At 32.8% G+C, this 27,092-nt stretch overlaps 1 protein-coding gene across 2 annotated transcripts; it reads left to right on the top strand.

Moving 5' to 3' along the window:
* Nucleotides 1-530: 530 nt before the first annotated feature.
* LOC126743505 (ras-related protein Rab-5B) lies at nt 531-25,316 on the top strand. 2 transcript variants are annotated; one of them, XM_050450639.1, is made up of 3 exons: nt 531-776; nt 11,004-11,543; nt 24,315-25,316. In XM_050450639.1, the coding sequence occupies exons 2-3, from the start codon at nt 11,009-11,011 to the stop codon at nt 24,425-24,427; spliced, it is 648 nt and encodes a 215-aa protein (XP_050306596.1). In that variant the 5' UTR covers nt 531-776; nt 11,004-11,008; the 3' UTR covers nt 24,428-25,316. The 2 variants fall into 2 exon arrangements, with proteins under 2 accessions (XP_050306596.1, XP_050306597.1); XM_050450640.1 differs by lacking the exon at nt 531-776 and adding an exon at nt 800-952.
* Nucleotides 25,317-27,092: the final 1,776 nt, after the last annotated feature.

Raw genomic sequence — 27,092 nt, 5'->3', positions numbered from 1 at the left:
GGTTTAATTTTAAGTAACACTAGAGATTTTAAAAAATGTAGAAGCTGTGAAAGCATTGTACTTTTCATATGTGCGCTAAAGATTGCAAGTATGCTTTGGCGGTTTGGATTAGGCTATGATGTTCACATTCATAATTTAGAGCGGGTTTGAAGAAGATTCTTTAAATATTTATGGTGTAAGTATGATCAAGTGTACCCACCTCAGGGCTTTCTACACGAAGATTTTCTGGGAAGATTTAATGCTTGTTCTTTGCAAACTCGAAGAAAATATTTTGCTCTTCTGCTTTTAGAGTATATCAATTTTTTCACAATGACAAAGATTGCCCAGACTTATTATAAAAAATTGAAAATTGTAGTTCTCCGACTTAGTAACAGATATATCTTGTTTATTGAAAATGAAGTTTGTTCGCTGGCGTTCGATCGATATATCTATACGCACCTTTAACTAGAAATCGTATTCTATTGCTTAAATCGCTGTTGGCAACTCTGTCTGTCTCTGTCAGATTTGACATTTCGTTTCGGAGCTGTCAGAACGTCATTCGGTAAATATCGGTCGGCTGCCAGGCACGAAGTGAAACGGATCTGAAGGACTTCGGTTTACCGTTTTTTTCCCATTAAAGTGTCACTTGTATTTTCACTTTTTCGGTGCCCTAAATCAAGTCTAGTGCCCCATTCAGTCACCATTCGATTCCCCAAAGTTTTTTTTATGACGAGGACACAAGCCTCGCACCTCGGCAGATCGTGATCAGAAGGAGAAGCTCGACTCTTTCAAAGCAGGTTAGTCATTTTCTATTATGTTTTCCTTGTCAAATGCGTCATTATCTTTAATCCCATTCATGTTCTTACATTTTTTAAATTAAATTTTCCTCGAACCTGTTGAGAAGCTAAGAAAAAAATCAATTTTCGATCTACGGATTGTGACGTTCGCTGGTTAGGAATCTCGTCCCAACAAGGTAACAAATATACGCCCTTGAAAATTGTAGAATTTTAACAAATTATCCGCCCCCCTCTTTGTTTTAATCTTTTATTGTTGTTAAATTTCGTTACTAGCTAGCATATTATGCTTTATTATTAACATATTTTAATTATCATGATTATAACAAAGAGGATCAGAAAAACATTCTTATTACCCCTATGGACCTTTATTAATTAATTGAATACCCAATTATTGTCATGCAATTTAGATACTTACTTTCTCTTATCATATTTGTGCTTCATTATTAAAATGTACTTTTAGTTTAAACAATGAATTATATTTTTTTTAGTTAAGCACAAAATACTTTTGTTTAAAAGGTAAAGGAAATATGTAATATTTCTCATGTGTAAAAAAAAGGAATATACAAGGAAAAAGAATTATCTTCACCTTTATTTACTACCGCTAATCCAGAAAAAAGTCTATTCTGGCAATTCAGTAGCTTTAAGCTAAGATCTGTGTTTATACTTTATAAGGTTATCTTAAATAAAAGATCTTAAACAACACCGATATGCTGTGGAGAAAAGATATATCATCATAATAGTTTTAAGTGAGTTTTTTTAATCAATTTGCAATTATATTTATACTAAAAATACAGTTAACATATTACCACTTTGCAGAGTACATTTCACTAATCTTGGTTGTTTGATTTGCTCACTTTCCATCCACCGTAGTATGCACACATATTCATAATTAGCGTTAAGAGTCAATGGAGTGTGCTCCAACAGTTCCATGCTTGTATTCAGTAACATTTTTTAATTATTAATCCAATTATATATATCCTATATTGTATATATGCAATTATATTGCTATAGGAAATGATATTCTAATAATAATGACACCCCCAACTTGCCATTTTTGACACATGAAGTAAAAAAAAATAAATAATAGAGACTGATATTTAATAAGTTAGAAATGTCAAATTTAAGTCAGTTCCCTATATACAGTAGTGGCCAAAATTATAGCAACAAATCTTAATTTTTCTAATATTTAATAATAACTATTATATGTATGTTTTAATCGTAAAAGTATGCTACTGGTTTAGATGGCCTCTTAATATTTAAACAAAATTTCTCATTCAAATAAAGAAAAGCCTACCTGTTTTTTTGCTGACAATAAATATTTGTAATTGCAAATATTTCACCTGGTCATAATTATAGCAACATTTGAAATTTAGTGCTCTTTCAATCTGTTGAAGTGCAATATTGAAACAATATATATTGTGATTTCTTGGTAGTTATTAACTTATTTAAATAACAGTATGGGTCGTGGTAAAACCGTGTCTGTTGAAGTGAGGCAACTTATAATTAATCAGTATAAGTCAGGCATCAAACAGTCATCCATTGCAAAAAATTTTGCTCTTCACAGATCAGTTGTATCACGTATAGTGAAAAGATACAATAACACAGGGCTGGTAGTACCCAAAAAAAATTCGGGACGTCCCCGGAAAACTTCAAAAAAAAGTGACAAAATGATTGTTCAGATTTCCAGGCAAAACCCATTTTTGTCCTCTTCAAAAATTAAAGAACTTTTGGATGGCAGTGGGTGTTCCAATCTTAGTGAACGATCCATAAGGCAGCGTCTATTTGAAAATAAGTTGTTTGAACACAGACCAGCAAAAAAGCCTCTTCTTTCCAAGAAGAGAGTGAAGGCCCGACTTGAATTTGCTCGAGAACACCAGGGCTGGACTATTGATCAGTGGCGCAGAGTTATTTTTAGCAATGAATCAAAATTCAATTTATTTAAAAGTGATGGTGCTGCATACGTTCGACGTCCTGTAGGCAAAAGATTTAATCCTCGGTACACTTCTCCTACAGTTAAGCATGGTGGTGGTTCAGTTTTAGTGTGGGGCTGTTTTTCGGGGTATGGTATGGGACCTCTTCACAGAATAGAAGGGATTATGGATCGATTTATGTACAAGGATATATTAAAGAATGTTATGATACCCTATTCTGAAGAAAATATGCCTCTGTTATATCAATTTCAACATGACAATGATCCAAAACATTCTTCAAGGCTAATAAAAGAGTTTCTCCATGATGAAAAAATTAATGTTATGAAGTGGCCCTCCCAATCTCCGGATTTAAATCCAATAGAAAATCTTTGGGAAATTGTGGATAACAGATGTAGAACCAGGAATTTCAAAAATGCTGGAGAACTTTTCGAAGCTTTTCAGGATACTTGGTTGTCAATCGATCATGATGTTATAAACAAACTTATTTTATCTATGCCAAAAAGATGCATTGCTGTTATAAGGGCTAAAGGGTACTATACTAAATACTGAAGAATATTATTGTATTGTAATCTTATTTTGACTTTGGAGAATAAATAAATTGATTTTTCTAAAATGTGTTGCTATAATTTTGTCCAACCCGTTTCCTAAAAAAAATTCCCATTTTTTATTTCTTTTATAAAGTAACAAAAAAATAAACATAAATAAAAAAATACATCATACATATACATACATACATACATACTTTGTAAAAAATACATCATAATATATACCAGTTTTTTTTCTAATCTACCACATCATATAATTTGAAGGAAAAATGTACTTGTTGCTATAATTATGGCCACTACTGTATGTGCTCTATGTATATTTTCAGAATAATAATTCAATCACTGTTTTAACTTAGGTATTTTCAAAATAATTTGGTGTAACCTTTAGAATTAGAATCTATCATTTAGAATTAGAATCTAAAATTTTATGGTAAAGTGTTTTAGAAGTTATGTTTGTTTGAAATTTAAAGTGAATTTGGAATTTTTTAGTTTTTAGGATGCTTGTACACAAGATTTTGTTGTCTTACGTAATATAGCACATTTTCTTTCTTTCTTTCTTTCTTTCTATTTTTAGAACATAATTTTCAATTAAAATATGTATAACTATACAGAGTATAGTTATACATCTCATTAAAAATTAGAAAATGGAGGAAATTTTCCATTAGACAAAGACAAAGAAGTTTATTGATATTAATACAAACAATAGATGAATCCTATGAAATTCAATATAATATGAAAGCTGTTTCTAGTAAAATGTGAGTATACATCTTCAAAAGTTTCATTGTTATTAGTATTGGCCCTGACATGCTATTTACACAATTAAATTTACAGACTAGGCACCATTTAAAAAATCTTGAAAAATAAATTTTACACTCCACCCTGTAGTTTAAATTTTAAACCAGAGTGACAAACATTTTTTTTAGTTAGTTTAATTTTATTAAACTAAAACAATATTTCTACATCATAAAAAAGTATTTAACAAAGTAGTGTTTTTATTGTTAAGTATATTTAACAAAAAAATAATTGATATTTTGGAGGAAAACCTTTTTTTTTTATTACAGCCCTAAGTCTGGTTGGCAATGACATCACCAATATTTTGCTGGTGTTTTAAACCATGCTTCACTTAATCTATTCCAAAGTTCATCCAGATTTGATGGGTTCAAGTCTTTAGTTTGATTTTTTACATGTTTCCACAGATTCTCTATAGGATTTAAATCAGGGCTTTGTAGGAGCCATTCTAAAACATCTATCATATTATCTGTTAACCACTTTTTTATTAGCCTTGCAGAGTGTTTGGTGTCATTATCCTGCATAAATTTTATGTGACCGGCATAAACTCCTTAGCATTTTGCAGGATGTGTTGGTCTTTTATGTCATGTATGTAAAACATATTGGTCTATTATGTCATGTATCCTATGAATGGGCTCCACTCCTCGCCATGACATGGCACCCAAGATCATTGATCCTCCAGCATGCTTAACAGTTTTGATTGTATAAAGTGGATCAAATCTGGGGGACACCTTACATGACTTTTTCATAATTTCCAAATATGTTTATTTTAGTTTCTTCACTCCATAGAACGCATTTCCAAAAATTCACATTTTTATTTAGGTCGTGATGAGCAAACATTAATCTTTTTTTAATATTCCTTTTGGAAACAAGCAGTTTTTTTGTTGCGGTACAGCCCCTAAGGTTTACTTTGCATAACCTTGTTCTTGTGGTTCTTGCTGATGAATTAATGCCATAATCATTTTTTATTTACCTTTGTATTTGGCTGGAACTTAAAAATGGATTGGACTTACTTATTCATTGAATTATTTTGTCCATATATCCAGTCTTTTTTTTGAGGAAAGGTCTGTTTTTATTTTCCATGCTTTGTGTGCATCTGTAGAGCTTAAGCTTATACACCATTTTTCTGGAGCTAATTAAATTTTTAGCAATGGCAGATATGGATAAATCATTATTTTTTAGTTTAACTATGAGTTCACACTTTTCTCAGCCACAATGTTTCTTTCTACCCACTTAAAAAAATCAAGTTTAATCAATATTATAATACTCTAAATAAATGTAGGAAATACCAGAAAATATTTAATGCATTTTTTTTACTTAAAATAACTTTTTACTTTAAAGAGATAAAAAGACAAATATTTTGTTATTGCTCATTTTTGGTTTTCTTCTTGACAAATATATAATATACAAGGTGTGTTATTTATATGACCCTCACTGTTTATGAAGAACTCTGGCTGCAAACTTTAAGGTTGAATAGGTGTAATGTAGGATATAATGTCAGTTAGCCCATGTAATTTCTTCACCTCTTAGATAATAAGCAATATTTTTTTGCTAGATATTGTAGTGGGAAAAGCACACATCAGAGAACTTTTAAGAGCATTGTAATTCAGAATTGCTCATAATTTTCCAAAAAAAAAATTAACACAAGTTTAACAGTTTTAATCCATAGCCATTTAATCCATCTTCTTTCTTCTTCTAAACTAAGATTTTTATGTTGATAAAGTAATATAATTCTACATGGATCTATTGCAGCTTAAAAAAAATATTTGTTAATATCCATTGATTAGTTAGCGAGATAGCATTCATATCTGAAATTTCTGGAATGGAATAGTCTGGTATTGGGAAATCATTATCAGTGTACACCGTTTTAAAAAAAGAAGCAAATAGATTACCAGTTTCTTGATCATTGGAGCTCATGTTGCCCCTATAGTTCATTACTATGAGTAAGTCATTTTTTTAAGGACATAATTCAAGAGCTTACAGAAAACTTAAGGCTGAGCTTGAAGATCAATCTCCATTCTTGGAACATAGTTTTAATAGCAAATTTTATGGAGCTCCTTACACCTAGCTCGGAGATCTGAAAAAGTAACATAGTTCGAATAATCCCCAGTTTCCTTAAACTTTTTATGTGCCCTTTTTTTGTCAACCACAAGTTTTCATGATTATACCAGGTAGGAAAATTGTTGTGTTTATTGATTTAATTAAATGACTTAATTGGAATGAAAGTATCAGGCCCAGCATAAACTAAATTATAAAACCATTCACAAGCGATGTTTACGTTATCTATATCAAGAATTTCATTTCAATTCTGAGATGCAAAAAAGTAATATAATCCTACATAGTTGACATTTCTAAAAGTCATAATATTAAATTTTAAATGACAATGTACATTAACTTTTACTTTAATGACTATTTTCAATAAGGCTATTTAGCTTTACTCACAAAAGTTCAGGTACATTGTAGAACACTATCTCTAAACATTTATTTTGTCTATTAGGAATCCTATTCATTTGCCCAAGATTTAAATAAGAAAAAAAAAACAAATCAAGTGTGCTGGAGAATTGTGAGGAGAATTAATTAGTGCTCCTTGATGTGACGAAACTGTTTCTGGCATATTAAAATCACCTGCCATAATAAATTCGTGACCAGGATAACTTTCAAGTAATTGTTTCATAACTTAGAATTACAATAGATATCATAAATAGTTTTATACTTTTTTCTTATTTTGCTAGTGGAAAGAGCACAAGCAAAAGAAGTTTTAAGTTCATTATAGTTCTGTATATTATTTGCTTTTATTTTTTCTAGAAAAACTTTTTCTTTCTTCTAAGAAAAAAATGCACACAATTTTAACTGTTTTAATTCACAGCTATCTTATTTTTCTTTTAAACTAAGACCTTTATTTATTAAGAATTATTAGGTAAACAGGGTAGTGCTAAATTATCAATAACAAATCTGGTTACTGTAACTACATATATTATTGACTAACATTTTATATTTCTTGTAAACCATATTTAATCCCTTAAAAATAACAACAATAGGTTTGTATTTTAGCTTTAAGTATGAAAATCTAGATAAAGGGGTTTGCTTGTCCTAATATGAACAGCAACAAATCAACCAGTGATTTGTCAGAACCACAAACCAACTTAATTTTTATATAAGTAAATATCATAAAAAATTATCCATTTTTATCATCCACTAAAGAGACTAAACAAAGCACTATAAAAAAAAACATGCTTTATTGTTATTAACAAAAAAAATTGTTCTAAACAAAGCTACCTTAAATTACTACCACTAAACTTAACCACTACACCCCATACACACTGGAGTTCTAAAACAAACTTGTCTAATATTGCTCCACAACTTCAGCAAAATTTAAACCCTTCAGTGGATCCTCTTTCCTTTATGCCAGCCATTCATGTTCCAAATTCCTTCTTCTTTATACCTACAAACCTAAATGAACTCAAGGATATTCTGTATACTGAAAAAAATAAAAATTCAACTGGAGAAGACAACCTTTCAGCTAAGATTTTTCTCAACCTTCCAGAAACAGCGCTAAAGGCACTAGTTGACGCAATTAACCTTTCTTGGAGCAAGGGGATATTTCCATCTTGCCTAAAATCAGCTAAAGTTATCCCAATTCACAAGGGTGGAGCTCTTGATAATCCTTCCAACTTTCGTCCCATCTCTCTCTTGTCTACGCTATCAAAGGTAATCGAAAAACTGGTTAAAAATCATATAATCCAAAAACATCCTCACCAGACTTCAATTTAGCTTCCGTGAAAATACCAGTACCAATGATGCCATGTTTAATTTTTTTCATGAGTTTTACTCCCAGATAAATTTCGGCGGCAGTTTTTTGTGATTTGTCGAAGGCTTTCGATTGTGTCTGCCATAGGATTCTGCTGCAGAAGCTTCATCATTATGGATTTCAGGGAGTTTCATCTAGCCATTTTCTTCTGGGGTAATGCAGCTGCCTACCTTCTACAAATGCTGCTTGTTTTACAAAAGCGTGCTGTACGTGACATCTGTGGGGCTAAACCAAGAGATTCCTGTCGCCCATTATTTGTTAGGCTGGGCATACACACTGTCGTCTCCCTTTACATTCAGGAAGTGGCCTGCTTACTTTTTGCAAATCGCTTTAAATTTATAACCCCAAATCCAAGATACTTAACGCATCAAGTGAACGATCTAAATCTTCCAATCCCCTCCTCCACATTAACTAAAAAATCTATTTTCTACGAGGGAATCAAAATTTTCAATCGTTTACCAGGTGGAATCAGGGAGGCAACATGTATTGACACTTTTAAACGTAAATTGAAAATACTTTTAACCGAAAAATGTTACTATTCACTGGATGAATACTATGTCGACACATTTTAATTTTCCCTAAGTGTAAGTTTACAGTATTTGAATTTTATTTGATTTGTTTGTATGGTTAGAATTCTTTGCTGTCTTATACTTGAGGGGATAATTGTGGAATTTAATTTACTTTTTATGTATTTTTTTTCTTCTGTTCTTATGTATTGTTTTATGATATTTGTTTTAGAACTCGAGTGTGTATGGGGTGTAGTGGTTAAGTTCAGTGGTAGTAATTTAAGGTAGCTTTGTTTAGAACAATTTTTCTTTGTTCATAACAATAAAGCATGTTTTTTTTTTTTCAAACATCAGATGAAAAGTGGGATTCAATTAATGAAAAATATACAGATCTTCCAAACTCCATGCCAAGCTCCAGGGTAGCCACTCTGACTGCAAAACAACCTGCAGACACCTTTTTGCAAGTACCGAGGATATGCTCTTCAAATCTGAATTCTCTCATAATGAAGTAAAATTAAGTTGAAATTTTCTACTTAAAATCACTCAACCAGAAAAGGCAATACAATAATAAAATATAATTTTCTGTCTCACCCGCAGTTTCAAGCCTAAAATCAGACCAAAATCAAAAAGTTGATAGATTTTGATGTATCTAGAAATCTGGATCAGCAAGATTCATCTGCATAACTTGCAAATTTTCTTTTTGAAAACATTATATTTCCATGACCAGTGGTGGATTTACCATAAAGGCAACATAGGCCATGGGTCTATTTGGTGGCAATATTCGGAATAATTTATGTATGGAAAATATATATATTTTCTAAAAGATTATGTTCTGCCTTAAAACATGTTTCAAACTATCAGTGATCTTCATTGGGGGGAGAAAAGTTAAATGTTCTTGCATTGTTGAAAGTTGTCAGATTTATTCTTGTCAATAGATTGTGAAGAACAATCCTGTTTTAAACTAGACCAGCTAGATCTCTTTTTGACTGAATTTGATTCTGATTAACCAATCCAGAGCTATTAACATTTAAATAAAAATAGATCTATATGAGGATAGAATTTGTGAAATCAGTGATAGGTTGATGATATACGTAGATACGTTGCCATAATTTTATCAAATTTTCTTTAAATGAAGTTCCTTCATAAATAAATTTCATTTGAAATGTTAACCGACTTTATAAGTGAATAGCTTATCAGCATCAATTATTATTTACTTGTCGGACCCCATGTTTCATGTTTTATAAGATAAGATGACCATATCCCCTTATTCAGTGTTATCTGTCTGTCTGCTCTCTTTTGATCTTTTCTTATCCCCTTATAAATAATAAGAAAGTTTTAAAATAAAATATGAATATTATGTAATATTCATTTATGTAATGACTAGTTCATCTAAAACTTTTTACATCCCAAAATGTATTAATCTCTTAATTTCATATTATAATTATTAGGAGACAATTTTCATCCTCTTTTTGTCTGTTAAAAGAATTTTATTACTATTATCAATTAATACAATTAATACCAAATTCTTAAAAGACATAATTATGCATAAGAAGTACAGAGTGCAGTAGTTAACTCAGTGCTAGGGTCTGTATATTTTATTATTATGTGAAATAGGACTGATTAATACTAAATTCATTTTCATTATATTTCTACTGATGACTTGCTGTACAAAAATTCTGTCAATGCCAATGTTAAGTCCTTTAAAAAAATTAATTTAATCTAAGCTCAGATATTTGATAACAATAATATGGTAATTATCTAGAGTTACAAACTTTTAATATTATGTTTAAACATTTGATTTTCCTTACTATTATTTCTGTAGATAAAAAATAAAGATGTGTACAACTGTGAATAATATTTTACACTGTTTTAGAATGATTTTGTGAATTGACAAGACTTTTCACAAATTTTAATTCAAATGAGGGGTTTTACAATAATACTAGGATTTACACCATAATATGGTCAATTTATTACATCAATTAATGTTCACCTCTTCCTTTAAACTACATATCTTGTTTTCAAGGTAATAAATAGTACAAAGTATTTGATCTATCCAATTTTCAATTGAATTATCCTTTATTCTATATAAGATGACCCATATTTACAAAGCTTAAAAAAAGTTTTTTTTAGAATATATTTTACTAATGACAATACAATAACTTCTTAAATAATTTTAAATTAATTTAATAATTTACCCTATTAAATATTGGGTATTTTGGAATGGTTATTGATTTTGTTAAGTAAATTATCATTATTAATATGAAACTTGATCTTTAAAATTTCTTGTGTTTCTCATATATATTCAAGTGGTGCCAAGGAAAATGTAGCTATAAGAATGTTATGAAGTTCTTTAACAAACCATAAATCATTACACTTACATATTTTGTGGTGTCAGCGCAACAAGAAATGTGATACTACATAGGAATTCCACTACTACAATGTTGTCTGTGAACTCTCTGTATTTATTCAAAAAAAAGTTATACAAAGTAGTCAGTGCAGTGGCTTGGAAAAATTTGCTTGATATATCAGTAATATAGTAATGCAATATGTAACATAATACCCCAGGAAACTTTAAAATTACCATGTAGTTCTAAGTCACAGATCTTTTACTAATTAATATAACTGAAAATATATTTTTTTGTATTTAGAAATAATGGCCAGCAGACCTGGAACCGCCCAAAGGCCGAATGGTCAAACCCAAGGCAAAATCTGCCAGTTTAAACTGGTTCTATTAGGCGAAAGTGCCGTCGGCAAGTCGAGTTTGGTGTTGCGCTTCGTCAAGGGGCAGTTCCATGAGTACCAAGAGAGCACCATTGGCGCGGCATTTCTTACCCAAACCATTTGCCTAGACGACACCACTGTGAAATTCGAAATATGGGACACTGCGGGACAGGAACGGTACCACAGCTTGGCCCCCATGTACTATAGGGGAGCACAGGCGGCCATCGTCGTCTATGATATAACAAATCAGGATACGTTCGGTAGGGCGAAGACATGGGTTAAGGAGCTGCAACGTCAGGCCAGTCCGAATATTGTGATCGCTTTGGCGGGGAACAAACAGGATTTGGCTAATAAACGTATGGTGGAATATGAGGAGGCACAGAGCTACGCCGACGAGAATGGGCTGTTGTTTATGGAGACCTCCGCTAAAACTGCTATGAATGTTAATGATATTTTCTTGGCAATCGGTAAGAGAGCATACCTCGTTAAAAATTAATATTATTGCATACATTTTAAATTCTGAAAGTTCAAAATTAAGGGTATATTTATGGCATTTGGTAAGTTTGAGGTTATTATTGGTTTTTTGAGTCAAGGAAGGTTTGTAAAGTGCCGAATATTGTGTGTTTATAAAGTATATAGATAAACTTTAACCATTCCGTTGATATGAAACTTGTTCCACAACTGATTTATTTCTGAGCTAGATGATGTCGTATCTCTCAAGACACATCAGGATCTTTAGGTTTGGAATTTTGAACATTGGAATTTTGAATACCGGGTGGCACAGCAACCATGTGACAGGCTCTCGTTTTTTTTTGTTTTGATTTTTTTTTTAGTTTTGGTTATGTGTATAGCTATAAACTTGCTTAATGTACATTAAAAAATATTTTTCTGCTTTAACCGGAAATACCTACAACTTTCTTATTTTTTTTGGAACTATATATTTTTTTTATGCTATTTGCCGAGTATTGAAATTCTCTTTTCCGCGACATATCGCAAGTTGACATTAAATCAACAAGTAACAGTTAAAATTATTGTAATGTAAAACATCTAGATGGCTATGGACATTGCTTTAGTAGTGTTGTGAGCAATGGAATGTTCCCGTTTATTCTCGAAGAACGTTCGCGAACGTTCACGACTTTTTTCGTGACGTTTATTATCAAGAGCACAAATGAGCATGAATCCGAACGTTCCCCAAAAATTGTGAACGTTCCCATAGCATTAAAGAGTCAAAGTATAAGCTCAAATACCGGCCAGCCAAACACCTCTACCAATTTAATGGAACCGAAATCTAAAAAAAATAAAACTCACTACCAAATCTTGGGCTGAAATGAATACCATTGAAGATGATTCTTCTGAGTCTGACGAGTCTGAATTTGATTTAACGGAAATTCTGAGTGATTTAAAATCAAGCAAGCGCGAAAAGGGAGAAGATAGTTCGAAGGAGAGTTCCTAAATAGGTTGTTTGAAAGTTTAATACCTAGAACATAAATAAACACAAACATTTTTAATTTCAGATATTTTCCTTTACATGTTTCCTTTGCATTTTTTTCATTTATGCTCGTATGTGCTGAAAATTCTCGTTCGTGCTCGTTCATGCTCGAGGAACGTTCTCGAAAAATAAATTCTCGAGCATTTTACAACACTACGCTTTAGCAATTATTAATTGGTTTATATCATTTCATATTTTTAAAATGTTATAAGAGAGTACAACTGAATGCATTTTATGTATATTAAATAAAGTGTTTCAGTTTCTATTCTAGTTTTTAAAATATCTAAAGAAATAAAAAACGTTATTTGCAAAAAAATTATATTCAAGTAAAAACAGTTAATGGTTTAACAGGTTTTACTTAAATAAGAAATGACAAAAACAAAAAATAGTTATTAAATACATGCATGTCCACAATTTCTAAATACCAGCACCATGAACTATAAATATACCTGGACTGCTAATGCAAATGGCCACCATAACTAAAAATTATCATGTACTTTAGAGACGCCTTACAACGTGTATTGAAGTGGAAGGCGGAAATTTTGAGCATTTACTTTGAAGTATTTTAATATTTTTACTGATTGCTATTTATTGTCTTTACTGTTGTTACCCAGCATAGAAGTAATTTAAAAGAATAAATTCCTATTAAGCCAATGTAATAACGGTGGCTTAGGATTCTTTACACTAAATGTTTTTAATGTAAATAACTTAAAAACTGATCGAGTTACATGAAATAAACGAGAGTACCTTTTATATTCAAAATTGAACTGCCTTTTAGATTTTCTAGTCGTTTTAGCCATAACTAATTAGGCAAAAAAGATATGTTGTAATTTACCTAAGTAACAGGGTGTAACGCCCTGTATAAATTATGCAAAATTCACCACAAAATTCGTAATTTTCATGTTAAAACACATAAAGTCGTCAATTTTCAAGACGATACTGCTTAAAATCATCAAAGTATTAAGAAATTTCAAATTAAAATTCCAACTTTAAATACCCTGTATCTCGTAAATCTGCAACATTTGTATAAGACGTGTTAAGCTCAATCGCCATATTTTGGTGTGTAGTATCTCTAGTTCAGAGATTGCCCATTCTTAATGAATAACCCTGTATATCGTAATGCCGAGCTATTTGTCTTGTCGCAGGGATAAGTGATCATTCATAAATGATGACCTTCATAACTCAGTAGAATATCCAGTTTTGTATCCTAGCTTACCGATGGTTATTTTTGTTTAGGGCTACTTAATACATGTCCATGAGTTCTCAATCGCTCCTCAATTTTACTTACAGTACTTTGACTCAGTGGGGACAAATCAGTATGAGTTTCTCGAAATAGCGCCACAACTTCATTTTGGGTTCGCATCCGGTTTTCAAACATAATCATCATTAGGATTTCGATTTTTAAACTTTTTTTTAAATACGGCATTTTGGCGTAAATAAATACTCACGAATAAATGCTGGGTACTTTTTTTATCAAAGAACACTTTTCTAATAATACCTGCCCATTCTTTAATTCGATTTATCTCGCAAAACCTGTTTATCTGTGCGTTTTTTATTAAAAAAAATTTGAATTATTGTATTCACATAAAGGTGCTTATGTACATAATTTTGGAGCTGTAAGGACATTTTATAGCGATATATTCGTCGTGGTATAATAACGTCGGGATATTTTGTTTTTAATTTCCGTACCTCGTAACAGTTTCTTTTAAATTTAAACTCGAGGGTTATTTTGTTTCAAAAAGAAAAGTACATCCTCAATTTCCCTTTTGAAAGAGCATTCCAACAAGTTGCTACGAGTGACATCGTCACATTAAAAAAAAAATTAAAGTTAGGTTTCACCCTTACGAGAGGTTGAAACTAAATTTAATAGATTTTTAAAGGCGGCCAAAAATTTTAGTAAATTTGTCTTTGTGTTTTTCTGGATTATTTTTTTCACGAGCGCTAGCGAATTTATTCCAGTTAGGAGTCGATATTCTGTCAATCTATTAATGATTGCATATATTGTCAACAAAATTCGTAATGGTTTAAATTGAAATAAATACATGCATTCACCTGTTTACTTGATCCCTTGATATTTCACCTGTGGTTTTTTAATTGAGTATTAAAAATTTTTTTGTCTACTACCGTTCATAAGTTCTCACTTTACACACTTCCCAGAGCTTATAAAGTTTCAGCTTTTACGCACTGCTGATAAGAGCACTAGTGATAAGTAAAAAGACTTTTTTAGGCACTAATGTATAAAAAAAAGCCTTTTTAGGGACTAGTGCGTAAAAAGTAATTTGACGTTTATTTGACATTCATTTTATAATTTATCAAAAATGGTTTTGATGGTTTTCACCCACTAATGCGTAAAGTAATTTGGTATTTTAAATAATTTCTTCGTTAGTAGAAAAATTTTTGTAAAATCCCCTTTTTTATGAATGGGAAATTTGGCAATTCCCATGAATTGTTTTATACACTTGTTACATAAATAACTATTTATTGACGTATAGAAGAAACATACAATTTAAATCATAGAATATAATAAAGCTATAATTACATACTGTTGGAAATACTTAACTCAAAAATATTACTTTTGAGCCAGATTTTTAAATTTAATTATTGAAGCCAAAAAATCTAAATTAATATAATATCTATTCAGGCATATTAAATGCAACTTAATCCAACAATATAACAGGTCTACAGGATTCTTGGCCTGTGTCTAGACTTTTAATTACATACCAATATAGAAATATGTTTATATCTCAGAGCTCATGTGTATGTCAATATTTGATCAAATATATAACTATATAAATAATTAATTCTAATGTCTAACTTGACACAAAGAAAAATCTTTAAAAATAATTACCAATATAAGAACCAAACTTTAAAAAAAATATATATTTTTGCAAAATTTCGTGTGTACTATCAAATTTAAGTGAATTATATCATTACTAATATTAATTTGCTATTTTTATATAGGTTACACTAGTAAAAAAATTTTCTCTGTGTGAGGAAGTGACAGAAAACAATTGAATAATTCAAAAAATTAGCATTTACGTAACACACAATCATAACCCTACATACCAATAAGTTTGAAAACCAAATTACATAAATGAAAAAGGAATAGTCCCCACACAGAGATTACTTATATTACATTTTTAAGGCTTCTTGTGTCATTTGAAACATTCAGGGCACTTGATAAATACCATATTTATATTTTCGAACATATTTACTTAATACTTCTCATGTTTAGATTATTGAATTTTCAGAAATAAGAGGGAAAACGTTCATTGATTATTTTTTTGGTATTAAATCCATCATTAAATGGTAACTCGAGAATTACTTTAGTTATCTTATCTTGGATTTTTTTTTCTACGTTCACCATCAAGGCTGTATGTTGTTACCATATTCAATATCCCAATACAAAGAATGTCTGATAGGAGAAGGAAATATTAAATACAAATTAAAATTGCTTTATTGTATAACATGTGGGATTATTATTATTGTTATTATTAATATTATTATTATTATTATTATTATTATTATTATTATTATTATTATTATTATTATTATCATTATTATCAGATTTCATGCCAAACGGCAATCGCACCCCCCCCCCCCTCCCTGGTGAAGGGGGGATCGTTCACTTATCCCAGTTATTTCAGATATCAGAAGGATGAAAAGCTCTGGTGGAGTCCTTTCCATGTTATCGGACTCTGTTTTTTAACTTTATTTACAGAAAATAAACTTAGACTAAAAGTACATGGTGTTTTTTTTTAAAACTAGTTGATGTTTTCTGCGAGCTTTTGATGCAATATCTTTGCAACTAAATCACGTCCTTCTTTATATTCCGTTGGTGGAAAAGTTTGACATCTACCGGTGACATGCTGAATAGACTCGGTTGTCTCACATCCATATCTATGTCACTTTGTACCGTCGGGTTGACCTACGACAAACTTTAAATAATTTTTTGTTGGTATTACTTGATCTTGGATAGCCAAAAGAAACCCTTCAGTTTCGGGGAAAAGCTATCCCGAAGACAACTAGTAGTTCGACCCCGGTATGTCGACATACTTTTGTTGAACCTCGTGAACATGCCTTCCATGTAGTGGTTTTTCCATCCAAGCTTGCATTTTTTCTTGCTCGGTGTTATGGTGTATGGGTAGCTGCAGCTCCTATATTTTAAGTGGTATTGAGTCGTCTGCGAGTAAGTTAATGAACTGACTCTCTTTATATTTCTATGGTCTATTCTCTGCGCCTGCTTTATTCCTAGATATTTGTAGGATTCTTCTTCGTCCATAGCATTAATTATCTGACCGTTTTCTGTTTGAAAGTCACCTGGTTGTAGTTTACCCTTAATAATCCAGTCCAAAGGCCATTCCTATATCATCAGAGAATTTTTCCACTATTTTAGGCATCTGATCTAGTTCATTTCGTGTTACCGTAAGAATTTTTAAGTCATCCATATAAAGTTTGCGCTTGTTAGTTCTCTATTATCCCTTTTTAGGCCAAATCCGTACCTAGTTGAATTGAGTTGGCTAGAGAGTGGGTTCATGGCAAGGGAGAACCGAAGTGGTCTTAAGGAATCTATCTGGAATATACCCCTACGAATAGGAATCATATTAGCTCCAGTGCAGTTACCGTTAGGCACCTGAAGTTTTATTGATATTCGCCAAGATGCCACAGTGAATTCTAAAAAGGATATTATGTGGTTATCTATTTTTTACAATTGAAGTACATTAATAAACCATTTATGTGGAACTGCATCAAAAGCTTTTCGGTAATCAATGTATGTTGCGAAAAGGTTTCCCTTCTTGTTAAAAGCCTCACTGCAAACTACGAAGTCGATTATGCTATTTTGGTAACAATTTCTGTAATGCAAGTGTTGAATTTTATGACCATTTAGGTATTTTGAATGTTTTTAAAATTTATTGGCACTTTACTGGTCCTTAAGCTTATTGGATTCTAAGAACGGAAAAGACCTTTATTTTTGTTTGTTTTGTTAAGTGTTTCCATATGCGAGACCATCTGGCATTTCGTTAGGCGAAATAAGGGTCGCCTTTCTCTTTTCGGTAATTTAGATAGTGAGTTAAGTAGTAGACAGAGAGACTTCAGCGAAGCAATAGCATTGCTCTTTAGTCTTTCGATTCCGTTTTTTCATTCTTTGTAACGCGTAGTTTAAGTTTATTTGAAATACATTTTTTGTCTGGTTTATTGGAAGTGTTCTGATTTATTCTGCTTGAACCCTAATATTTAACAGGTTATGGGCCCAGCACGCTTCCACTGCGCAAACCAATAAAAGTTGTTTTTTGATTAAAACGGTCGCGACCGCGCGTGTTTGAAGTTTTCGTTATTTTCGGGTGTTTTGGACTAACTTTTCACTTATCATGGCTGACAAGGAAATTTTAGAACTCACAAAACTGGACGGCTCAAATTACTCCATGTGGAAGTTTGGAATAACGTTCCTTTTACAAGCAAAGGAGCTTACAGGTTTTGTGAATGGCACCGAAACAGAACCCAACCAAGCAACGAAAGCTGATGAGTGGAAAATATGGATGAAAAAGTCGTCGCAAGCTGCGGTGATTCTACTAAGCTCAGTGGATAAGAATTTGCACCCAAATTTAATTAATTGCAGTAAGCCCCAGCAAATTTGGGAAAAATTGCAGATTCTTTATGGTGACACAAGCATAGATGCAAAACAAAGTGCATGGGAGCATTTTTACGCATTTCGCATGAACGAAGGTGAGTCAGTTGCTATTCAGATAGAAAAGCTAGAAAGCATTTGCAAGAAGCTTGAAGATGCAGGCGAAAAACCTTCTGATACAGCAATTATATCTAAGATATTAAGCAGTTTGCCTAGCAGGTTTTCTTTGTTCAGAATGGCTTGGGATTGCACGCCCGAGGCCGAAAAGAAAAAGGCAAACTTAATTGCTCGTCTTATTAAAGAGGATAAGCGGTTTTTCGAAAACGAAGTGAATGTTTCAGCACTTGCACTTCAAGTACAAAAAGCTTCCATAAATGGACAACGTAGTCAGCATAAAAAAAACAGCAGGCAAAACATCCAAGATTTAAAGAAAAGAACCAAATGTGCTTTTTGTAAAGAAAAAGGTCATTGGGTGCGGGAGTGTCCCAAAAAGAAAGGAGTACACGACAACAGGGACGGGCCCACAGCATCAGCTTTTATGTGCGACGTCGTGGCTCTTTATTCACACACCACAGATGAAGACAGTGATGTGTGGATTGCTGACTCAGGTGCCAGCATGCACATGACGTACCGAAGGGACTACTTCACGAAGCTTGAGGATGTTACTAGTGAGCATTTCGTCAAAGTGGCAGATGACGAAATATTAGCAGCTACTGGTAAAGGTACAGTTGTCATTCAAGAGCTGCTATTCGGCAGAGTTCAGACACGGGAGCTTCAGAATGTCTTGCTTGTACCAGGGTTAAAACGCAACCTCTTTTCAATCGGAGTGATAAGCAACAAGAACTATTCTTTCCACGCGTTCAAGGAAAAATGTGAAGTTCGGGATAGTGCCGGAAAAGTAACTGCTTTAGGTGTGCGTTACAAGACATTGTACCGTATGTATTTTACAGTAAAAATGCCGGCTACGTGTGATCCCGCTCAAGCATATAGTGCTGTTACTTCATTGAACCAAGCGAAGCTCTGGCATGAGCGTATGGTACACGCAAATATGCGTGCGGTGAAAAATACGTGCAAGGAGCTCAACGTGTGTGATATCAAAACTGATGAAACCGATATTTTCTGTGAGGCCTGTGTCGTCGGTAAGCAGTCTCGTAAGTCCCATCCCAGTATTAAAAGAAAACTGAGTAATTACGGGCCTGGTGAAAAAGTACACACGGACGTTTGTGGACCGGTAAATGTCGATTCGCCACGCGGATCTAGGTACTTTTTGATATTTAAAGACGAGTGCACCAGTTTTCGTAAAGTATATTTTTTGCGACACAAATCTGAAGTGTTCAGCAAATTCCGCGAATTTGAAGCTTTTGTGTCAACGCAGCTCGGGAAAAGTATAAAAGTGTTGCGAAGTGATAATGGGACAGAATATAGGTCAAACGAATTTAAGAATTACCTAACTAGCAAAGGTATTGTGCATGAACTGTCTTCACCCTATATTCATGAACAAAACGGTCGGGCCGAGCGTGAAATTAGGACAATTGTAGAAAGTGCCAGGTCAATTCTTTTGGGAAAGCAGGTCCCTAGTAATCTTTGGCCGGAAGCAATTAACACCGCGTGTTATATTTTAAATAGAATAGTTTTGAATTCGGCTGAAAAGGAAACCCCTTTCGAGAAATGGTTCGGTCGTAAACCCCAAATAAATCATCTTCGAGTATTTGGGTCTGAGGCATTCATAAATATCCCGAAAGAAAAGCGCCATAAAATGGACCCTAAAAGCAAAAAGGTAATTTTTATTGGTTATGATGGTGACTCCACTAATTACCGATTATGGGACAGTGCAACAAGCAAAGTCTACATAAGCAGCGATGTAGATTTTAATGAAAATAAGGCACTTTATTATCAAGGCGATCGTAAAACTAGCAGTTTTGTTTCTAACCTAGATTTTAGCTTGGAGGAGGACCCAGAGGAAGCCATTGTGAATGTCCAAGAGCTGCCGCAACCACAGCCACAGCAACAGCTAGCGCATGATAATCACGAAGAGCGGAGACTCCGTGATAGAACAACTCTGAAAGCCCCTGATCGTTTTGGGATACCAGTTGCTTATTACGCCGAGAATGTGCCCATTACGTACAATGAAGCCATAACAAGTAATCAAGCTAATTTATGGCAACGAGCTATGAACGAGGAGATCCAGGCACTGGAAGAAAGCAAAACCTGGAGCATGTGTTCGTTACCCGAAGGGAAACGGAAAATCGGCTGTAAATGGGTCTATGCAATAAAAACAGATCCCGCAGGTACTGCTAAAAGATACAAAGCACGACTTGTTGCGAAAGGCTACTCGCAACGCGAGGGAATCGACTACGCTGACACCTACGCTCCGGTAGTTAGGTACGAGTCGATTAGGTTACTTTTAGCAATGGCAGCCGAGAGGGACTACGAGCTGATGAAGTTCGATGTAAAAACAGCGTTTTTATATGGCGAACTTCAGGAGGAGATCTACCTACAGCAGCCCCCTGGTCTCATAGACGAAGCCAACCCCGACGCTGTGTACAGATTGCATCGCAGTTTATATGGTTTGAAGCAGTCGCCTCGATGCTGGAACGAGAAGTTCGTGAGTTTTTTGAATAAGTTTAATTTTCAAAACATCGAAAGTGACAAGTGCGTTTTCCTAGGCTATGTAAGTAATCACACTGTATATTTAGCTTTGTACGTAGATGATGGATTATTAGTTTGCGAAAGTATGAATGCGATCGATACAGTTTTGGCCTATTTAAAAGATAATTTTAAAATAACGGTAGATGAGGCAAATGACTTTGTAGGGCTAGAGATATTGCGCGACCGAAATAAGCGTTTATTAAAGATAAGTCAATCAAGCTATGTTAATAAGTTATTAGATAGGTTTAACATGAGAGATGCAAAAGTATCGCATATACCAGTAGAACCAGGTAATTACCTTAAGAAAGGACAAGGCAGTGGTAGGTCGAAAGACAATATACCTTATCGGGAAGCAGTAGGGTCATTATTATTTGCAGCTAGGGTTACTCGCCCAGACATAGAATTCGCGGTAAATTATGCAAGCATGTTTCTAGATTCTTATGAGCAAGTGCACTGGGAATATGTTAAGAAAATTTTGCGTTACTTAAAGGGTACATTAAGCTTGGGTATAGTTTTTGGAAATAGTGGGAGTTTGACTCTGCAAGGTTTTACTGACGCTGACTATGCAGGCTGCATAGAAACGCGAAGATCAAGAAGTGGCTTTGTTTTTATGTTTAATGGCGCTCCTATATCTTGGTCAAGTCAGAGACAAAATGCTGTTTCACTTTCCACTGCTGAGTCTGAGTATATAGCGCTCTCTCATTGTGCAAAAGAAGCTGTTTGGTTGCATTGTTTTTTAAATGAGCTTAAAATTACAACTAAAACAGTAAAATTGTTTGTTGACAACCAGGCAGCTATTAGGTTAGGTTCTAATTCCGAATATCATAAACGATCGAAGCATATTGATGTTAGGTATCACTTTGTTCGTGATCTAATTAATAATAAGCAAATAGAGTTAGAATATATAGAGACCAAAGAACAGTTAGCCGATATTTTTACAAAAGCTATAGCTAAGCAGCAGTTCTGTAATTTACGGTGTAAATTAAATTTGTTGTAATTGATAACATTCAAATTAAGTGGGAGTGTTGAATTTTATGACCATTTAGGTATTTTGAATGTTTTTAAAATTTATTGGCACTTTACTGGTCCTTAAGCTTATTGGATTCTAAGAACGGAAAAGACCTTTATTTTTGTTTGTTTTGTTAAGTGTTTCCATATGCGAGACCATCTGGCATTTCGTTAGGCGAAATAAGGGTCGCCTTTCTCTTTTCGGTAATTTAGATAGTGAGTTAAGTAGTAGACAGAGAGACTTCAGCGAAGCAATAGCATTGCTCTTTAGTCTTTCGATTCCGTTTTTTCATTCTTTGTAACGCGTAGTTTAAGTTTATTTGAAATACATTTTTTGTCTGGTTTATTGGAAGTGTTCTGATTTATTCTGCTTGAACCCTAATATTTAACAGCAAGATGTAATTAGTTTATAGAGTGTGGGTAAGCATGTTATTGGCCGTTTAATTAGCCGGATTTTGAGTGTTTTGGCAGTCTTTGGACAAGAGGTAAGTGGTATCTTCTGTTAAAAAATGTGCAAATTTTGAGGATTCATAAGCACGTCGGTCAGTTGTTGATGCGTTGACCACAGTTTCTTAATCCAGTAATTTTGGACGTGATCTGGGCATGGAGCTTTCCAGTTATGTATGACGTTAGCCACTTCGTCAACTGGAAATGGTAAAAATGCCATTTGATTGTATGTTTGACACTTTGCTTGTTCTTCAGTCAGCCATTCAGTGTCGAGTTTGCATTCACTAGATGTTGTTAATTGAGCGCCCCAGAAATATTAGGTGTTTTCTTTAGTGGGGTAAATGCTAATGGCAGTGTTTGTTGGAGAAGTGTTGTTGAGCTTTCAATAAAATTGCTTCCCTGAGCCTTCAAAAAGTAAATTATCTTGTTTCCTTTTACTACTAGACTTATGCCTTTCTAAGCGACCTGAAAAACTAGATAAATTCTATTTAAGGGTGTCTAGACATTGTTCTGGAGTACAGTTTTCTGGGCTCCGCTGTGCATCTTGTTGAGTTTGACGCATTATTTCCTCTACTCTTTTTTTTGTACTTTTCTGGTTCTGCTACCTCCGATGTATTCCCTTAGCCGGCCAATGTCTTTCCATTAATATCTTCAATTCAATATTTTTCAGTAGTCTCCTTTCCCATGGTGGTGTCGGTCTTACATTACGTGTAATACTTTGCTCGTTATTTATCATTTTTAATCCCAAGGTCTTCGGTTTTAATAACAGCGGTAGCCACACAGTAAATGATGAAGCTGTTCATGTGTCGTAACTGTAAGAATATATCATCAGGTATAATTAAGTTGGCAGCATTAACGAATGTTAGCGTCAAGCGATATTTTTGTTAATAGTCTTGTAGTTCTATGTTATTATTTAATTTATTATAATATTGAGATAAATATACAAGTTTATTATTATATTAATAATAATATGGGCAACGCGATGCGATGCCACTGTCTAAAAAATGCAACTCCAGGTAGTGATTCTAAGCAATGCGATGCGTTGGTAAAAAAACAGAGATATTTACCAGCGATGAGTGGAGAATGACTACGTGCCTTGTTTGAAACGGTTGTTGTGCGTCTCCTGTAAAAATAATATTTTTCTCCAACAACGAGAATAACCAATTTGCGGGAAGAGAACTCTAGGAAGAGCAGGTCTTGTTGAGGGGTTTGTGCGTTCATACTCTGCCATTGCCCTTTTAAACTCTTCTAATTTTAACTATTAAATAACCATTCATCATTATGTTCATTATTTTGGTGTTCATTTTGATTTTCTTGATTTATTGTCACCTCTGGTAATGGTGCCTGGTGTGGTGGATCAAAGTTTTCTTCCGCTTCTATTCTCTCTTGGTCGGCATTATTCTGAAAATTGTCCCTTACTTCATTAAAGGCCTCTTTATCAGTTATTTCTGCTGCAATTTCCCTTTTAATAGAGTTAATTCGGATTTCTGGGATCAAGTTGTTTTTAAGAACGACGCGGTATTGGTCAGCGACTTTCTGCTCAGTTACGTTTATATTTGGATATTTTCTGCAGAATTCGGTATGTAGCTGTTGTCTGTAGCCAACCATCTGTTGCCCCAGATTTGTTACCTTAAAGTTTTAAGCGCTTTTATTATTCTTATTATTATTATTATTATTTATCTTGGTCTATAGATTGAAATAACACCAGTAAAAAAAGACAAATTACGCAACTTTGCCATGTAAACGACGTTATATCTTTTAGACGGTTCCTGAGATTCTAGTTGCCACCCTCGAATTTGGGATACCTCATCTTAATTTTTGCTGAACATTCAGAAATTATTCAATAAAATTTATTGAATAAATCTGAATCGATTATTTTGATTTCGACTTGAGTTATGCACTACTTTACACCAAAGTTTTTTAGACTTATTTTTTGCATTACAAACTTTGGTATGATAATAGTATATTTAGTCATTATTTCCTACTAAATATATTAAGTAATATTTAAATTCATTTTAGCTAAAAAATTACCGAAAAACGACCAAAACACGGGTCAAGGGGGTGCCGGGCACGGCACGAGACTGACAGATGGGGATACGGGACCAAAGACCGCCGGCAATTGTTGCAAGTGATGCTGCCGACGGTGGTTTCCCGATTATTCTGGTGAAGTGAAAGGACTAATTTAGTGATACCTACACTATTATGAACATGTAATATGATCCGCAAATTATTTCAATTTTATTTTATTGTTATTATTATATTAATGGTGCTGTCCCGGGTTAAAATAATTACTTTTTGAGCATTTATTAACGTTGTGGCAGCCTATATCAGTCCAACTTGCAAGGAATTTATTTAAATCAAACTATATTGTTTATAGATTATATATTATTGTATTGGTTAATTTAAGTCACTATAATTTAACTAAAAGTTGTGATTATTTACAATGGTAGTTAAGCAAATACTATTATATTCCTTAAAATTAATCAGTTTATGTTTTTAACTTACTGGGTGTAAAAACGAAAGCAATATTGCATGCTTTGTTTGGGAAATTTCACCATTTTAGTTTAATCTGACCGAACATACTCACTATTTAGTGCTATATTATGGAGGTTAGCCAAGCAAGGGGTCTTTTAAAACCAAGGAAACACCCCCAATGAAACATTTTATTGATTCTTGGGTTTAAATAATTAAGCAAAAACATTACGATGTAAGTATAGACGAGTAGTTAATAGAACTTTTTTGTAAGCCAATCAAAATTCAAAACCCATTTTATAATAAATTAGTCTTATAATTTAATCAGAATTGGCATCCAAATTATATATTTATCTGATAGGTTTTAAAATTTAGAGGTGATTGTACAGAATTTTAAATATTACTAATATTCCAAGGTAACTTAGTTATATTATGTTATTGTACATTTTTAGTTTATATTTTAATATTTCATTGAAATGCTTTAATTTAAGCGAATACTAGAGTGTATTCGATATGTTGTATTAAAAATTGAATATATTATTAATATCACTTGGTTGAGTTTTTGTGTTTGCTCAGCAGACTTTGGGAAGGACGAAATAAATCTTAAAATATCTGAAATATCTATTCTCTATTATCATAGATCTATTATCTAAAATAAAGACTAAGTACAATTCATGGTGGTACTTTAATTATGGTGGAACAATTTTTACATAATTGAGTGGCTTAGATGCTAAGGGGTACAAGTGACAAAATTTTAAAAAATGAGTTAAGTTCATAAAATAAATCTTCATAGTACCAAAAATTTTGTGGCAAAGAGAGACAAGTAAATATTGCTACTGGTGGCGCCATCTCGTAAAATCCCTTTTAACTACTTAAACAATATTTAAAAATAATTAGTGGCAAGGGGATACAAGTGCATTTGTACCCCTTTGCCTGTAAGGTGTTAGGCATTGTTTTTATTGAATTTTTTAGCATCATTGCAAATCGAGCTCGTAAAAAAGTTGTTAAAATGAGTAAAATAATAACGCGTATTTCAAGTAAGTGCCTATTTATATATTTTTAAAGAAAATTATTATTGCCTTAGTTTAAGAAACTGCTGTGATTTCAAAATTAGATTTAAAAAAAAAAAAAAAACGACTTTATTTTATACTCAGTGAGATTCAGCACAGCTGTTGCTAGCCGAGTATTCATAGCAAAAACAAAATATAAGATTTCAATAATTACAACAACGTCGAAACATACAGTAAGGTAAATTAAATATTCAAATAAATAGAAAATACAACTGAAAATTGTCCCTAAAAAATCTACAAAACAAAAAGTAAATCAAAATAAAAAATAGTCTCTAACAACACAAAATAGTCTCCAGTCTACCAGACAAAAGTAAATCAAAAGCAAAAAAAATAAGGCAAAATTCTCTCCAGAATCCACAAGACAAAAACAAGTGATTAATCAAAAAAAAAAAAAAAAAACAATAAATAAAATAAATAAAGTGATTAGTATTTAGAAAAAAGGTAACTTTTATACTTCTTTTTAAAAGTCGAAGTTGATTGATTAAACATTTTTATGTTTCCAGGCAAATGATTTAATAAATTAACAGAAGTATAGCTAAAGCAAGATTTAAAGAAGCTTCCCTTATGCCTTGGAATTTCATAATAGTCTCTATATCTAGTATCTCGGTTATGAAGGCTTGATCTAGGTGTAATTTTTGCAAATAGATAGTTTGGCGATTCAGTTTTGAGCATCCTATGAAGAAAAGAAGCAAAATGAAGCTGCTGTTTGTCCTCAATACTTAACCACTGAAGCTCCTTTAGTCTATGGCTGACGTGATCTTTTAAGCGTAGATTAAAAATAAGTCTTATGCAGGAGTTTTGTATTTTTTGTAACTTGTACTTACTACTCATATCAAGACAAGGGCCATAGACAAAGTTGCAGTAGTTGCACTGAAACAAAACCAGGGTCTCACATAACTGCTTCTTTTTACCGAAGTTGAGAAACTGCCTGCTTTTATATAAATTACGCAATGAAAAATAGGATTTTTGTTTAACCCTTGAAATATGTCCCCTAAATCTTAATTTTTCATCGAACCAAACTCCCAAGTTCTTGTACTCCGCAACCACTGGTATATCAACACCACCCATTTGAATTTTTATATTCGATTTAGCCCACCCGGTATTTGGCCCAAAGAACATTACTGCGGATTTATTGGGATTTAACTTTAAACCGTTATTATTTGAATATGTTAATATGCTATTTAGCGTTTTATTAAGTCTGTCTTCAGCCGCCTTAAAATAATTTTTTGAGAATTCTGCTCCTATTTGGGTGTCA

Source organism: Anthonomus grandis, chromosome 13 (genome assembly GCF_022605725.1).
Source record: "Anthonomus grandis grandis chromosome 13, icAntGran1.3, whole genome shotgun sequence".
Taxonomy (NCBI): domain Eukaryota; kingdom Metazoa; phylum Arthropoda; class Insecta; order Coleoptera; family Curculionidae; genus Anthonomus; species Anthonomus grandis.
The sequence above is the reverse complement of the archived record's forward strand: the minus strand, read 5'-3'. Positions and strand labels throughout refer to the sequence as shown.